The sequence below is a fragment of the Myxocyprinus asiaticus genome, chromosome 17 (assembly GCF_019703515.2).
Source record: "Myxocyprinus asiaticus isolate MX2 ecotype Aquarium Trade chromosome 17, UBuf_Myxa_2, whole genome shotgun sequence".
Classification (NCBI taxonomy): Eukaryota; Metazoa; Chordata; class Actinopteri; order Cypriniformes; family Catostomidae; genus Myxocyprinus; species Myxocyprinus asiaticus.
In genome coordinates, this window is record NC_059360.1 from 1807183 (window position 1) to 1822345 (window position 15163).

The 15163-nt window shown below is 42.5% G+C and overlaps 1 protein-coding gene across 3 annotated transcripts in view; it reads left to right on the top strand.

Annotated features, from left to right (window-relative positions):
- ttll5 (tubulin tyrosine ligase-like family, member 5) overlaps positions 1-15163 on the top strand; it is a 206760-nt gene that overhangs the window by 172111 nt on the left and 19486 nt on the right. For all 3 annotated transcript variants that reach the window (XM_051723166.1, XM_051723165.1, XM_051723168.1), the window contains one exon: positions 10129-10340. In XM_051723166.1, the coding sequence (XP_051579126.1) occupies positions 10129-10340 (212 nt within the window). The remainder of the gene's footprint in view (positions 1-10128; positions 10341-15163) is intronic.

Consider the following 15163-nt stretch of genomic DNA (forward strand, 5'->3'; position numbering starts at 1 on the left):
ATATTAATTTCAAACTGACACTCACTTTTTCTTTATGGTTGATACAAGTGGTAACAAAATAGGCGGAGAATATTTCAGCTGTTTTTTGTTGTTGTTTTTTTTTTTTTTTTGCTTTATTTTTAATCATGTCAAATCTACATACATTCAACACATAACAATTATAAACACTATTTAAGTTATGTTGTGGCTTAATTTCTATTTTTACTTTGTTATTTTGCACCAGATGGCCACCGTAGTAGCACATTCACTCACTGACTGAATCGATCATAGCAGTGCTTGAGTAAGTTTCATATCCTGACATTGTCACGGCTCCGGTGAGTTTGTCAGTTTATTCTGTGTGTTTTGTTATTTTCTCTCCCTCATGTCTTGCAGGCAAAGCTGGCATGCATGATTAGTGTTTCCATGGGAACATTTATTTTTCCCAGGGCAACACTGATCATGCCACTAATTAGCATGCTAGCAACACCTGGTTCTCCTCAAATTCACTCCCTACTTAAATCCTTCATGTTCACAGTATCCTTGCTAGATTGTTGTTTAATGTGAGGTAACTTACCTCACTCTCTCTGCCTAGTTAGTCCTGTCTTGTGTATCTGTTTAGTTGCCAAACACACTCTTCATGAATCTGCCCATAGTGTGGCTACGGCATGCACTCATTCCCAAAACTCCTTCTCTCCACTGCAGCCGGTGCCGGGATCTCCAGTCATCACCATCACAGCTAAAGTTATCTTTTATTGTTAATAAATCCTTTGAACTGTTCCTCTGCTCTTGGGTCTCTTTGTCTCGTTCTCTGACAGAACAATCTAGCCAAGTATGGACCCAGCGGAGGAATCTTCTCTTCGCTCTGCCCTCTCTCAGCAGGGAGCCTTACTGGGACATCAGCAGGATCAAATCTCCGCATCTAACCGGGCTCTGGAGATGATGGCGTCGCAGCTCGCTGAGCTCACCTCTGTTGTTCAACAACTCTGCCTCCCTCCCGATGCTGGTCCCTCTCAGGAAGCACCCAAACCGGCTCCGGCGGTTCCCCACGTTTCTGAGTGTTCAGAGGCTCGTATCCCTCCTCCAACATGTGGTGTGTGTAATCACTCTTCTCGCCGGAAGGGCCGGTGAATGGGGGACTGCCATGTTGGACAACGGACATCCTTGTTGTGCCTCTCTTCACACTTTCTCCACGGAGGTCCGTCAAGTTTTTGATCACTCGGCTCAAGGACGGAAGGCAGCAAGGATCTTATCTGGACTGCCTCAAGGAGATCGACGAGTCTCAGATTATGCAATCGAGTTTCACACTCTGGCTGCTTTTTGTAAGTGGAACGACCATGCCACATGGGACCAGTTTCTGCATGGGCTTTCCGACGACATCCAGGACGAAATTTATCCTTTGAATCTGCCCCCATATTTCGACGATTTGGTGGATCTGGCTATCTGAGTCATTCAACGCCTGGCCCTACGCCGGCAACGCCGCTCTCCACCTCTTCGGGTGGCTGGCCATTCCCTCCATTCCACTACTTCGGCCAGGTCACCAGAATCACGCCCCGACACTAAGCCCATGCAAGTCGGAGGAACTCAGATTTCACATAAGGAGAAGCAGCGACACCTCATTAATGGACTATGCTGTACATTAAAACTCATTGTGCCCGGTCTGGCCACCTCTCTGCTTCCTGTCCATTAAAAGACACCGCTCGTCATTAGGAAGGGGGTTACTGGTGAGCACAACACCTCTGGACAAAACCCCTGGACTTCATACACTTCTCTCGGCCCGGCTGCAGTATGGATCTACCTGTCACACGGTCTCAGCCCTGGTGGATTCCGGAGCCGAAGGGAACTTTTTGGACATTGATTTGGCTTCTAAATGGCGGCTTCCCATGGTCCAGTTGGATGAACCTATCACCGCCCACACCCTCAGTGGCACGCCTCTGTCCGTCATCACCCAGTCCACCAAGCTAGTCACTTTTGTCTCCGGAAATCATACAGAGCAGTTGTCCTTTTGCCTGATCCAATCTCCATCAGCACCGATAGAGTTGGGCCATCCTTGGTTGGTAACGCACAACCCACACATAGACAGGTCAACCAACACTGCTCTTGCTTGGAGTCCTTACTGTTCTTAATTCTGCTGTCTCCCCAGTCCAGTCTTGTGTTTCGTTGCAGGATGAACTGGTAGATATATCCGGAGTACCGTTGACATACCATGACTTGAGGCCGGTGTTCAGCCGGTCCCACTCCGCGACCCTTACTCCTCATCGCCCAAACGACTGTGCAATTGAATTGCTTCCTGGCACCTTGTCTCCTCGGGGACGGCTATATTTGCTCTCGGCTGCTGAGAGGGAGGCCACGAACAGGTATATCAGAGATTCTCTGGCAGCCGGTCTCATCTGCCCTTCCTCGTCACTGGCAGGGGCGGGGTTCTTCGTGGAGAAGAAGGATGGCTCGCTTAGACCCTGTATTGATTATCAGTGGCTGAATGACATCACGACGAAGAATCACTATCCTTTGCCATTGATGTTCTCAGCTTTCGAACTCTTGCATGGAGCGTCCGTCTTTACGAATCTGGACCTACGCAATGCTTATCACCTTGTCTGAATTAGGAAGGGGGATGAGTGGAAGAAGGCGTTTAATACCCATAGGGGGCACTTTGAATATTTGGTTATGTCTTTCGGATTGGACAATGCCCCCGGCATCTTCCAGGGGCTCGTAAATGATGTGTTTAGAGACATGGTTGGTCGTCTTGATATTCTGATCTTCTCCTAGAATATCCAGGACCATGTTCAGCACGTCAGGCAGGTGCTTCAGCGACTTTTAGAGAATCGGCTGTCCATCAAGGTGGAGAAGTGTGCTTTTCATCCACAGTCGGTTCCATTCCTGGGGTTCATCATTTAGTCCGAGGGAGTGTGCATGGACCCTGCTAAGGTCAGAGCCGTCTACGATTGGCCAACCCCAGATAGGGGTTGCAGAAGTTTCTGGGGTTCGCTAAGTTTTAGCGGAGATTTTTTAGAAATTACAGCCAGCTCACCGTGGCACTGACCTTTGTTGGTCCCCGCGGGCTGAGGCCACACGGTTTTCTACCGCACCCATACTTGTAATTCCTGACACTGCAAGTCAGTTCGTGGTGGAGGTGGATGCATCTGAGGTTGGTGTTGGAGCGGTCCTGTTGCTGCGCTCTTCCTCGGATGAAAGAAGCATCCATGTGCTTTTTTTTGCACCGTTTAACACCAACAGAACGGAACTATGACGTTGGTAACCGAGAATTGCTGGTTGTCCGGTTGGCCTTGGGCGAGTGGCGTCATTGGTTTGAGGGTTCAGGAGTACCTTTCGTGGTCTGGACTGATCATAAGAACCTAGGGTACATCTGTAGCGCCAAATGCCTCAACTCTAGACAGGCTCGCTGGGCATTATTTTTCACTCTTTAATTTTATCCTTTTGTATTGCCTGGGCTCAAAGGTCAAGCCCGACTCATGTCTCGATGTTTCGAAGTCGAGACTGCCACCGTTCCACCGGATACCATCCTACCCGCCACACGAGTGGTGACCGTGGTATCCTGGGAGGTGTAGGCTAAAGTTTGCTGCGCTACGAAACACTGCGCCCCGCCACGTGCCCAGCGGGTCGGTTATTTTTTCTGCAATCAGTTTGGACGCATGTCCTACAGTGGGGTCACTCATCCAATGTCGCTTATCATCCAGGGGTGACTCGCACCCAGATGCTTATTAGACATAGTTTCTGGTGGCCATCGCTTGCACAGGATGTACGCCAATTCGTTGCCGCTTGCCCCATCTGCGCGACTAATAAGACCTCCTGTAAACCCCCGGCCGGGCTCCTCCAACCGCTGTCTGTCCATGGTCGCACATAGCCATGGATTTTGTAACTGGTCTCCCCTTCTCCCATGGCAACACAGTTGTTTTGACTGTAGTGGACTGGTTCTCGAAGGCGGCTCATTTCATTCCCCTTCCCAAATTACCCATAGCGAGGGAGACAGCGGTAGCAGTCAAAAACCACGTCTTCCGCATTCATGGCCTCCCAGTCGATGTGGTTTCTGACAGAGGCCCCCAATTTGTGTCACGTTTCTGGGCCAAATTCTGTCGACAGGTGGGGGCTACGGTGAGTTTGTCCTCTGGGTTCCACCCCCAGACAAATGGGCAAGCAGGGCGGGCTAATCAGGAACTGGAAAAGACCCTTTACTGTATGGCCTCCCGTAACCCATCTTCTTGGAGCGATCATTTAGTCTGGGTCGAGTACGCACATTTAGTCTGGGTCTACAGGGTTATCACCCTTCCAGTGTAACCTCAGTTACCAGCCCCCTCTGTTCCCCGCTCAAGGGCCCAACGTTCAGGTCCCGTCCCTACATGCATTTATGCAGAGGTGCCGATGCACCTGGAAAGCTGCCAGAGAAGCCCTCATACAGACTGATGCTCATGTTAAGAGGTCGATGGACCTGCACCGGTCTAAGCCCCTCAGCTTACGTGTGCGGGCAGAAGGTCTGGTTTTCCCCTAAGGACATTCCGCTCCAACTCTCCTCACGTAAGCTGGGTTACCAAGGTTACTGTCACGGCTCCGGTGAGTTTGTCGGTTTATTCTGTGTTTTGTTATTTTCTCTTCCTCATGTCTCGCAGGCGAAGCCGGCATGCATAATCAGTGTTTCCATGGAAACATTGATTGTTCCCAGGGGAACACTGATCATGCCACTAATTAGCATGCTAGCAACACTTGGTTCTCCTCTAATTCACTCCCTACTTAAACCCATCGTGTTCTCAGTATCTTTGCTAGATTGTTGTTTGATGTGAAGCAACTTACCTCACTCTCTCTGCCTAGTTGGTACTGTCTCGTGTATCTGTTTTGTTGCCTGTCTCTGCCCGTGAGTAGGGAGTGTGTTTACCTTCCAGCTTGCTGTACGCTTGTTCTCTGCACTCACAAATCTTCAACGGAGGATTCCTCGTCTCTGCCCACGTATTGGGAAAATGATTGCCTTCCAATCTGCTGGCCGTTGTTCTTTGCACCTCACTACGCTTCTATGGAGGATTCCAACGAATCTGCTACTGACTTTCACAATACACACACTTGTCTACGAACACACTCTTCACAGCTCTGCCCATAGTGCAGCTACGGTGCGCACTCATCCCCAAAACTCCATCCCTCAACTACAGCCGGCGCTGAGATCTCCAGTCTTCACCAGCACAGTTAAAGTTATCATTTATTGTTTATACATTTTTTTGAACTGTTCTCCTGCTCTTGGGTCTCTTTGTCTCGCTCTGTCTCACTCTCGCTCTCTGACAGACATTCACTCCAGTACCGCCCCCCACTCAACTAGGTAATGACTAGGTGATTACGTGGATGAAAACAGCAGTGCCATAATTTATGCAGTTTACTTGTACTCAATATACTTAAACAACTTAAATATCAGTTACTTAAATACTTTTACTTAAGTATTTTTCTTATGAGCTAATTTAACTTTTACTTGAATCAATTTTCATAAAGTTTACTTTACCTTTACTTAAGTATGACAGTTGGTTACTTTAAACAACACTGCTAATCTTTAACCCTTAAATGCATGGTAATTTTCCCAAACACTCTTACATATTCGGGTCTTTAGAGACTCGGCACATATATCTTTAAAAAATGTATGTACAACATGCCCAGATAGTGTCAAATTTTCAAAATATTTTCAAGACAATTAGAAAATAATCAAATAAAATATATTTGTATGTTTTATTTTTCATATATCATAGAGATAATGCAACAAATCAGGACAAATCTAGAACAGGATTATTTGTTTTCACATTGAAATTTCATGAGATGCAACTGACTGTCAAACACGCATTTTCAAACTCATCTCAACATATATTAAACATTCGGAAGCCATACATCACTATTGAAGGAATAACCTTGCTATTAAAATGGATACGAGTAGGGATGTTGTGATAATGCTGCTCGAGTATTTTAATCATACGTGGAAATCCCACTTGAACACCTCAAGCGCTTTAGTTATTGTTTCATGTCTGTCTGAATTGTGCCTGCTTAAAAATGGAAGGGAATGTGTGCAGTTTCGGCTCTTTTCCTGGGTGATGCCGGCGTAAATGTTTAATCATGTATCAATGTATTACTATAATGGCATTTTAATGCCATTAATCAGAGCGCATTATTGACGCTCACGGAACATTACAGCCGCACGAGGAAACAAGAAGAACTTGCTTGCGCGTTTTAAACCCTCACATGCATTATTGACATATTACCAGTATACAGCACACGCGCTGACAATAACCTTTTTAGCGTTTCTTATATAAATGAATGTAAACTCACTTGTAAATTGTACACATTATTTCAAACAGTGATATCTCATATCATTATTATTTATAACATTTCATGATATAATATTAATTAATAGAATGTAGAATTTTTGTATTTTTAGAAAGTTAAAATGTGATTGTAATAATGATGACAAACAAATTATAAAAAAATAAAAAATTCACTTGCATGTACTTTTTTCAGGAAAGGTTCTGTTCAGTTCTATTGCTTGATCAGCCTGAATTTACCCCACTATTTTTGAAAGCTTATTTGTTTGTGATCTTTTCTTATAGAGAAAGGTACACGAGCAACTCTTATTTAAACTTTGACCATTTGTGTTTTAAAGAACTTTATTTTGATGAGAAATTATGTATTTTGCTCAGACATTTTCAGAAAAAAAAAAAATTCTGAAACATTTTATCATTTAATTGTTATTATATCGATTCGATTTATATCAAATCGTGAACCTCATATTGTATATCGAACCAAATTGTGAGATAACCATATCGTCCCATCCTTAACAATGACCATATTCATATACTATATTGTATTTACATGGTGATTCAAGGTGGTACATACCCATAAAACATGGTAATGACATGGTTCTTTTTTATGTGTTTTCATGTAGGCAAGTAAGAGCTGAATTCACTAAGAAAAGCGTTAGTTATTTGCACACGCTAACTGCGCTGGTTTAGCACCTGATTCACTAAAGGAATAATACAGTTCAGGCAACAGAGCTAACTTGTCCACAAAACTGTTGCTGAATTTAGTGCTATATCAGAGGATGCAGCAGACCACCGTTATCTGACATGCTCTGCTGACATGCAGCATCATATTAATCCAGACACATGAATCATCCCTTTAACATGCCGAAAGTGTGCTTGACTACACTGCGCATCTGGATATATGCCAGGTTATAATGCTCTTCTCCATCATTTGATCATTATTTGATGAATTACTGCCGATATATGATCAATAGGAAATGTACACAGACATCTTTCAGCGCGATGTAAATTGCGGCGGGCAATTTTGGTGAATGAAGTGCAATCTATAATGAGCTTAGTTTACATAGAAAGGAGACGTGTTTGTGCAGAAAGGAATGACAATGACTTCATTTAAATATTCAAGGCTTAGCGCTATTTCAGTGCTGATTGCGCCTGTTAAAATAGATTGTGGCTGGTTAATGAATAAGATGCTGCTTTTTGCACTGAAATACCACACACAAAAGTGAATTCGCCCCTATGTGTTTTGATGCTCTTTTAAAGGTAAAATGTCTTTACCTGCAGTCGGTCGTTCACAAGCTGCACACAAGGTGAACCTAATAAAGACCTTCTTCATCACTGGCAAACAATAGGACGCAATTGTAGGTTTGGTTTCCATTTATTGTAGGAAAATATCCACTGCAACCAGTGTTATCTTTGTTCTCCGTGTTTTAAAGTATTACCTTAGTGTGTTGGCGACCAAGAAACCGCTCCAAATGATTTAGCAGCACATGCATGAGCACTCTGAGCCATTCAGATTGAATCGCGATTCAGACCATTTTGCTATCAAGTGTGACCAATTCATTGAGAGAAAAAAAACAACTCACAGTGTAGGTTGGAAGAAGTATGTGAACCCCTAGGTTAAAGACGACAAAAAAAGCTAATTAGAGTCAGGAGTTGGCAAACCTAGTATCCAATTAATGAAACGAGATTGGAGGTGTGGGTTAGAGATACTTTGACTTATAAAAAGCACTCAAACATTTTGAGTTTGCTATTCACAAGAAGCATCTACTGATGTGGACCATGCCTCACAAAAAAGAGATCTCAGAAGAGATCAAGAATTGTTGCTTTGCATAAAGCTGGAAAGGGTTACAAATTTATCTCTAAGAGCTTATTTATTCATCTGTCCAGAGTTAGACAAACTGTCTATAAATGGAGATGATTTAGTACTGTGACTACTCTCACTAGAAGTGGCCATCCTGGCAAGATGACTCAAAGGTCACACTGCAGAATGCTCAATGAGGTAAAAAAGATCCCTAGAGAGACAGATAAAGACTTGTAGGAATCACTGGAACTGGTTAACATCTCTGTTCATGAGTCTACTATACAGAAAACATTAAACAGGCATGTGTTCATGGCAGGACACCATGAAGGAAGCTTCTGCTTTCCAACAAAAACATTGCTGCACACCTGAAGTTTGTCAGAGATCACCTTTACACTCCAAAACACTACTGGGAAAATGTTTTGTGGACTGATGAAAGTAAGGTTGAATTGTTTGGGTAGAACACACAGCACTACGTACAGTATGCCTTTAAAATGACATGGCATACCAACATGAAAACATCATCCCTATGGTGAAAGAGCATCATGATTGGGGCTGCTTTGCTGCTTCAGGGCCTGGACCGCTTGCCATCATCGAGGGAAAATGAATTCCCAAGTTTATCAAGATATCCTACAGGATAATATCAGGGTGGCTGTGTGCCAGCTGAAGCTCAGTAGAAGTTGGGTGATGCAGCAGGACAATGACCCTAAACATCGAAGTAAATCCACTACAGAATGACTTCAAAAAAAGAAAATCCACCTTTTGGAGTGTCTCAGACAGAGCCCAGACCTTAACCCAATAGAGATGCTGTGGATTGACCTCAAGAGAGCCGTTCACACCAGACATCCTAAGAATATGTCTGAGCTGAAGCAGTTCTGTAAGGAAGAATGCTCCAAAATTCCTTCTGAACGTTGTGCAGGTCTAATCCACAGCTACCGGAAACGCTTGGTTGAGGTTATTGCTGCCGAAGGAGGATCAACCAGTAATTATAATTATATATTTATATAAATATAATTGTGTGTTGTTAGATTAAGCACATTGTGTTTGTCTATACTTGTGACTTTGATGAAGATGAGATCAAATTGTATGACCAATTAATGCAGAAAACCAGATAATTCCAAAGGGTTCACTTACTTTTTCTTGCCATTGTATATTATATTGATCATTTTTATGTATTATTTATTTTAATTGTCTTATTTGGGGGCCTTTCTCAGAAAATATTGATATGTCATTTAATTAATACGACTAAACATTTTTTTTTATAGATTGACAGCCATAGTTGTAACATGAGCTCTTAATTGCTGCTTTTGCTTGTTGTTTTGCTGATTAAATCATTTCAGAGAGTGAGAGGAAAGTTTTAAAACAAGCAGTGCTGTGTGTTATTGCGCTGCTGTTTGCTGTATAGGGTGCAGACTGCACGGTTTCTCTTCTGTCTTGGCTGTTGGCCACCTGGCAGCATTAGAAAGGTGCCCGGAATCTAACCGGTGAGCTCCGTCCATGCACTCATTCATCAAACGCCAGCGGACGCAGAACTCCCTTGCCTCCACAGCAGCAGCAACACAAGAACACTTAGATGGAAAGAATGCTCTGCTCTCCCGTCTCATTTGAATCAATGAACGGTAGCCATTAAATGGCATGTCAGGCTGGAAAATATGTTTACCGAGTCCAAGTGCTCATTCAGATGAAAACTTGTCTAAACAAGAATGAAATGTGAAGAATTCCTGTGTTTTGGTATGTCCGATTATAAAGTATTTAGTGTCTGTTATGATAAGCTATGTCGTTTCTTTCTCCCATGTGAATGAATGAACGAGCTTTTGGAGTCTGTTTGTGTTTGACCCCGAATGACTCGCAGGAAAAATTCTGCTTTTAATAAAGTCTGAGATAAGGTCATTCCTGAGCAGAACTGCTCAACACAGTCTTTTTATTCCACGTCTGCTGTGCCTGATGCTGCAGCTGCACTTTGAAATGTGTTTTTCAGTCTCAGACTGTTGGACACCACTGTATTTACAAATGCACTAAGGACATGTTCACTTCCTTTGATCTTTCTTTGTGTCTCAGGCCATTCTCTCTGCACACACCATCAGACCTGCAGCTTCAGCGTGGCCTCACGCCCCCCAAAGTCCTCGTGTGAGCCAGCCATTCAGACGCACCCTCAGTCAGTCGGGCAGTCAGGGCACCAGCGCAGGGGTCCTCACGCTCACCCCCAGACCTCCTAGCAGCACACCCAGAGATGGGCGCACATGCAAGACTGCCGCCCACTGTCAACACAAGTAAGACTTTACACATTTGAGCTTCTGGAGCGGTCCTGAGTCCGTTTGACTTTAGAGTTCGAAAGCAGTTTTCACCTGATGAGTCCACTCGAGGGCGTTTTCAGACCTGTAGTTTGTTTGATTTGTTCAGAAACGGGCTATTATTGTTACAATGTTGCATTTTCTTTGACATTTCAAAACGAACCAAATTTTGGCTCTGTTACTGGGAGAAATGTGTCAAACTTTGCTGCATGCATGTTCCAGTGAGAGGTTTTGCTACAAATAAATGTTAACTGTCACTCGGATGGAAATTAGTTGTACAGTTTTGTCATGGTTATTTTTTTCCAAATTTAATTTACCTACTTATTTCTGCATTGAAAAGTGCCAGTGAACCATTCCAGAATTCGCTTGAAATCAGACTGAGGTGGTTTTCATACTGGGCACGTTTGCTGCGGTCTGAATTCCAGTGCAGTTGTTCCCATCTCGAGACACCTATGTTCTAATCGATTCCTTGCGATGCATCTAGCTTTTTTAGCGGAAGAACATGGCACCATATAGTCACCTAAACACTTCTCTCATTCTACTGATAACACAAAACAAATCTGTTGGTTTTCTATTCTTCTATTCTTGAAATGCTTAAATCATTACATTCTTCAGATTGTATCAATTCTGTGAAATCTGTGATGATCCAAATCAAGTAAGCATGCTGAAAAGTGCTCGTCCACGTCTGTTTTGAATTCCAAGACAAAATAAACACTATTCAGAAAGGTTTAGAGTTTAGAAAGTAAAAAGTCAAATGTGTGACATTTGTTAATTAGTGCATCAGGTTTTCAATGATTAAGAAAAGCTATAGTTTGCATTAGTAATTGTTGTGTTGAAGGACACATAAAAATGTTAATTCCATTAGTATTAATTCTCATCCTCACACACCACAGGCCTTTGATTACTATGTAAACAGTGTGGTTATGGCCGGGCTGTGTTTATGCGTGCTGTGGAAACCTGATTTTGTTTTGAGATTTGCAGACAGAATTGTGTGTGTGTTCTGCAGTGCTCCGACCAGAGAAAGAGTGTGAGTGAGCCCGACCGCTCATATGTTTCCCACGCTACACATTTGGCCCAATTTATACAACAACAGCAGAACACTGAGATATCAGAGAGCATGTGGCCCACCATGACGGGCTGATCTCTGTTTTCACTAACACATGCTACACTCAGAATGTGGAGTTTATTGCTAATTTATGTGGTGGAGGAAGCAAATTGTTTTTCTCTTTAAACAATCACACATGCTTGTGTAGAAGATTAACCTAATGTTTCCAAATTGTTAACAATGATTGGGTGAAAAATATACCCTCAAGGAGCAAATACAATTGCAACAGCCAAGAGCCAGAAATGACTCCGTGTGCCCAGTGTGCACCAGGGCCAGATGACAGTTAATCGTCATATTAACAATCATGATTTTTATATCCCTTATGTATAGATTGAAAAGACAAAGTTGCCAATTATGATTTTTATCCATCAACAACAACAAAAACAAAAACAAAACCAGCCCATGTAAACCATGAATATTTGAACAGACTAATGTTGCTGGGATATTTAATCGATTATTCTTTCAGCTTTACATATTCTACTAGTGAAAAAAGTACTTGTATAGCCAAAAATGAAAACTCTGTAATTAAAGTTCAAAAGACTTTGTTTTTATGTGCGAGTGCGTATTTATTTATTTATTTACTTATTTTTGTAATTCTTTTATCTAGATGTTGTTGTTCATGCATAGTGCTGTTTTTGTCATTAGAAAAACAGGTTCAAAGTTTGTTGAAGTTAGCTTATTTTAAATATAAGAATGACATTTCTGAAAACAGTATGATTTAAATTACATGTGTGTCATACATTTTATTTACTAAAATTAATTAATTACTCTCTTTTTTTTATGTGAAAGACTACTCGACAACAAAATTAATCGAAATATCCAGCCCTTATATATACACTGATGAGCCAAAACATTATGATCACTGTTTCAACTGACAACAATCAGTTCTCGTGGTCAGCGTGTTGAATGCAGGTGAAATGGGCAGGAGTAAAGCAGTGGTGAGTACCTACTGACAGTGGTCCGAGGAGGGACAAACCACAAACTGGTGACAGGGTGTTGGGTGCCCAAGGCTCATCGATGCGCGAGGGCAACAAAGGCTATCCCTTCTGGTCCAAACCGACAGAAGGTGTACTGTGGCACAAGTCACAGAAAATTTTAATGATGGTAACGGGAGGGGGGCCTGGGTAGCTCAGCGAGTAAAGAGGCTGACTACCACCCCTGGAGTCACGAGTTCGAATCCAGGGCGTGCTGAGTGACTCCAGCCAGGTCTCCTAAGCAACCAAATTGGTAACCTCCTCGTGGTCGCTATAATGTGGTCCGCTCTCGGTGGGGCGTGTGGTGAGTTATGCGTGGATGCTGCGGAGAATAGCGTGAAGCCTCCACACGCGCTATGTCTCTGCGGTAACATGCTCAACAAGCCACGTGATAAGATAAGATGCGGAGGCAACTGAGATTTGTCCTTTGCCACCCGGATTGAGTCACTATGCCACTACAAAGACTTAGAGTGCATTGGGAATTGGGCATTCCAAATTGGGGAGAAAAAAGGGGAGAAAAAAAATGATGATAACGGGAAGAATGTGTCACAACACACAGTGAATCGCACCCTGCTGCGACTGGGCCTGCGTAGCTGCAGACCGGTCAGAGTGCCCATGATGAACCCTGTCCACTGTTGAAAGCACCTACAATGGGCACGTGAGCGTCGGAACTGGACCTTGGAGCAGTGGAAGAAGATCGCCTGGTCCGATGAGTCCCGTTTTCTTTTACATCATGTGGACGTTGTGTATGTGTTTGTTGTTTACTTGGAGAAGTGATGGCACCAGGATGCACTGTGGTAAGATGACAAACTGGTGGAGGGAGTGTGATGTTCTGGGCAATGTTCTGCTGGGAAACCCTGGGTCCGGCCATTCATGTGGACGTCCATTTGACACATGCCACTTACCTAAACATGGTTGCAGACCAGGTACACCCCTTCATGGCAATGGTATACCCTGATGGAAGTGACCTCTTTCAGCATGATAATGTGCCCCACCACATTAGAGTTCAAGGTGTTGCCCTGGCCTCCAAATTCCCCAAATCTCAATCTGATTGAACATCTGTGGGATGTGCTGGACCAACAAGTCCTATCCACAGCAGCTCCACCTCACAACTTACATGACTTGAAGGATCTGCTGCTAATGTCTTGGTGCCAGATACCACAGGACACCTTCAGGGGTCTTGCAGAGTCCATGCTCCGGCGAGTTGGCGCTGTTTTGGTGGCACATGAAAGACAACCAGCATATTAGGCAGGTGGTCATAATGTTTTGGCTCATCAGTGTATATAACAGTATTTATATAGCACCATACTTGGTTTTATGAGGCATGTTGCCTGTAGTGGAATGCTGACTGCCCCCCACTGCTACATCAGTGTGGTACATAAGGGTTTCCTACAAAACTTAGCTCTTGCAACAGGGGAATAATAATTATAACAATAATTATAATAATAATCTGTATTTAGATATAACCGGATGTGGGCGGGGCTTAACCCAGAAGTGCTAAATTTATCTAAGAACTAAATGAAAAGCCCATTTTTAAATGTAACTATATTCTATTAATTGTTTCCATATAGCAAATATGCCTTCAGGGTTCCCACGGATCCTTAAAAAGTGCCTTTAAAATTAAAGTTCCACGCTGTGAATCAAAATAAAAAAACAGTGTGATTACACTTTTCTGGGCTCAGAGGTGTACGATCAAACCAGTACGACCTGCATTCGTGCTGCAGTTTACAAGCAAAGAGGTACTGAAATGGTTGTCATAACGAACCAGCAGCTCAAATAGTCTTTTCAACATCACAATATAATAATTTTTTTGTTACAAACATTCAAACAATCATTGAATAAAAGTTTAAAGCCGTTACCGTTGGAGTTGACTGATTTGTTGCAATGATGCATTGTTTTCTGATGTCAAACAAAGAATATAAAAACTAGTTAGTCAACTTGAGCCTTCTCCCATTCAGTCCATCACTCATTCTAACCACTTCCGGTGCTGGGAAAGTGAAAGGGCTAGGTAACTTTCTATGCTCTGTGACAAACTCAGAATCCCATGCTGCATTGCAATGTAAACATAATATACATAATATACCTACATAATATGTAATCTAACCTTCAGTGTACGGTAACATTTGTTTTAATTACAGCTTGCATTAAAGAACTCATGCTGGGGGATCCATCAGTTCAGGAGAAACTCACGTGCCAAAGGGTTCATATACACTGCCATTCAAATGTTTGGGGTCACTTACTTATTCTTTATTATTTTTCTTTTTTTTTTTTTTTTCACATTTTATAATAATAGTAAAGTCATCAAAACTATGGAATAACATAAATGGAACTATGGGAATTATGTTGTGACTAAACAAAATCCAAAATAAATCAAAACTATATAATATTTGATCATCTTCAAAGTAGTCACCCTTTGTCTAGAATTTGCAGACATGTACTCTTGACATTTTCTTAACAAACTTCTTGAGGTATCACCCTGGGATGCTTTTTAAACAGTATTGAAGGAGTTCCCATCTATGTTGGGCACTTATTGGCTGCTTTTCTTTATTATTTGGTCCAAGTCATCCATTTCAAACTTTTTTATTATTATATTTTAGTTTTATAATGAAATAAATTAATATGGTGGCACAATTATACTTTTGTCTACAAAACTAATTTCAAACATTTAAGCATACGCCTTCAGATCAAAAGATTTTTAAGATCATGAGAAACATTTCAGGCAA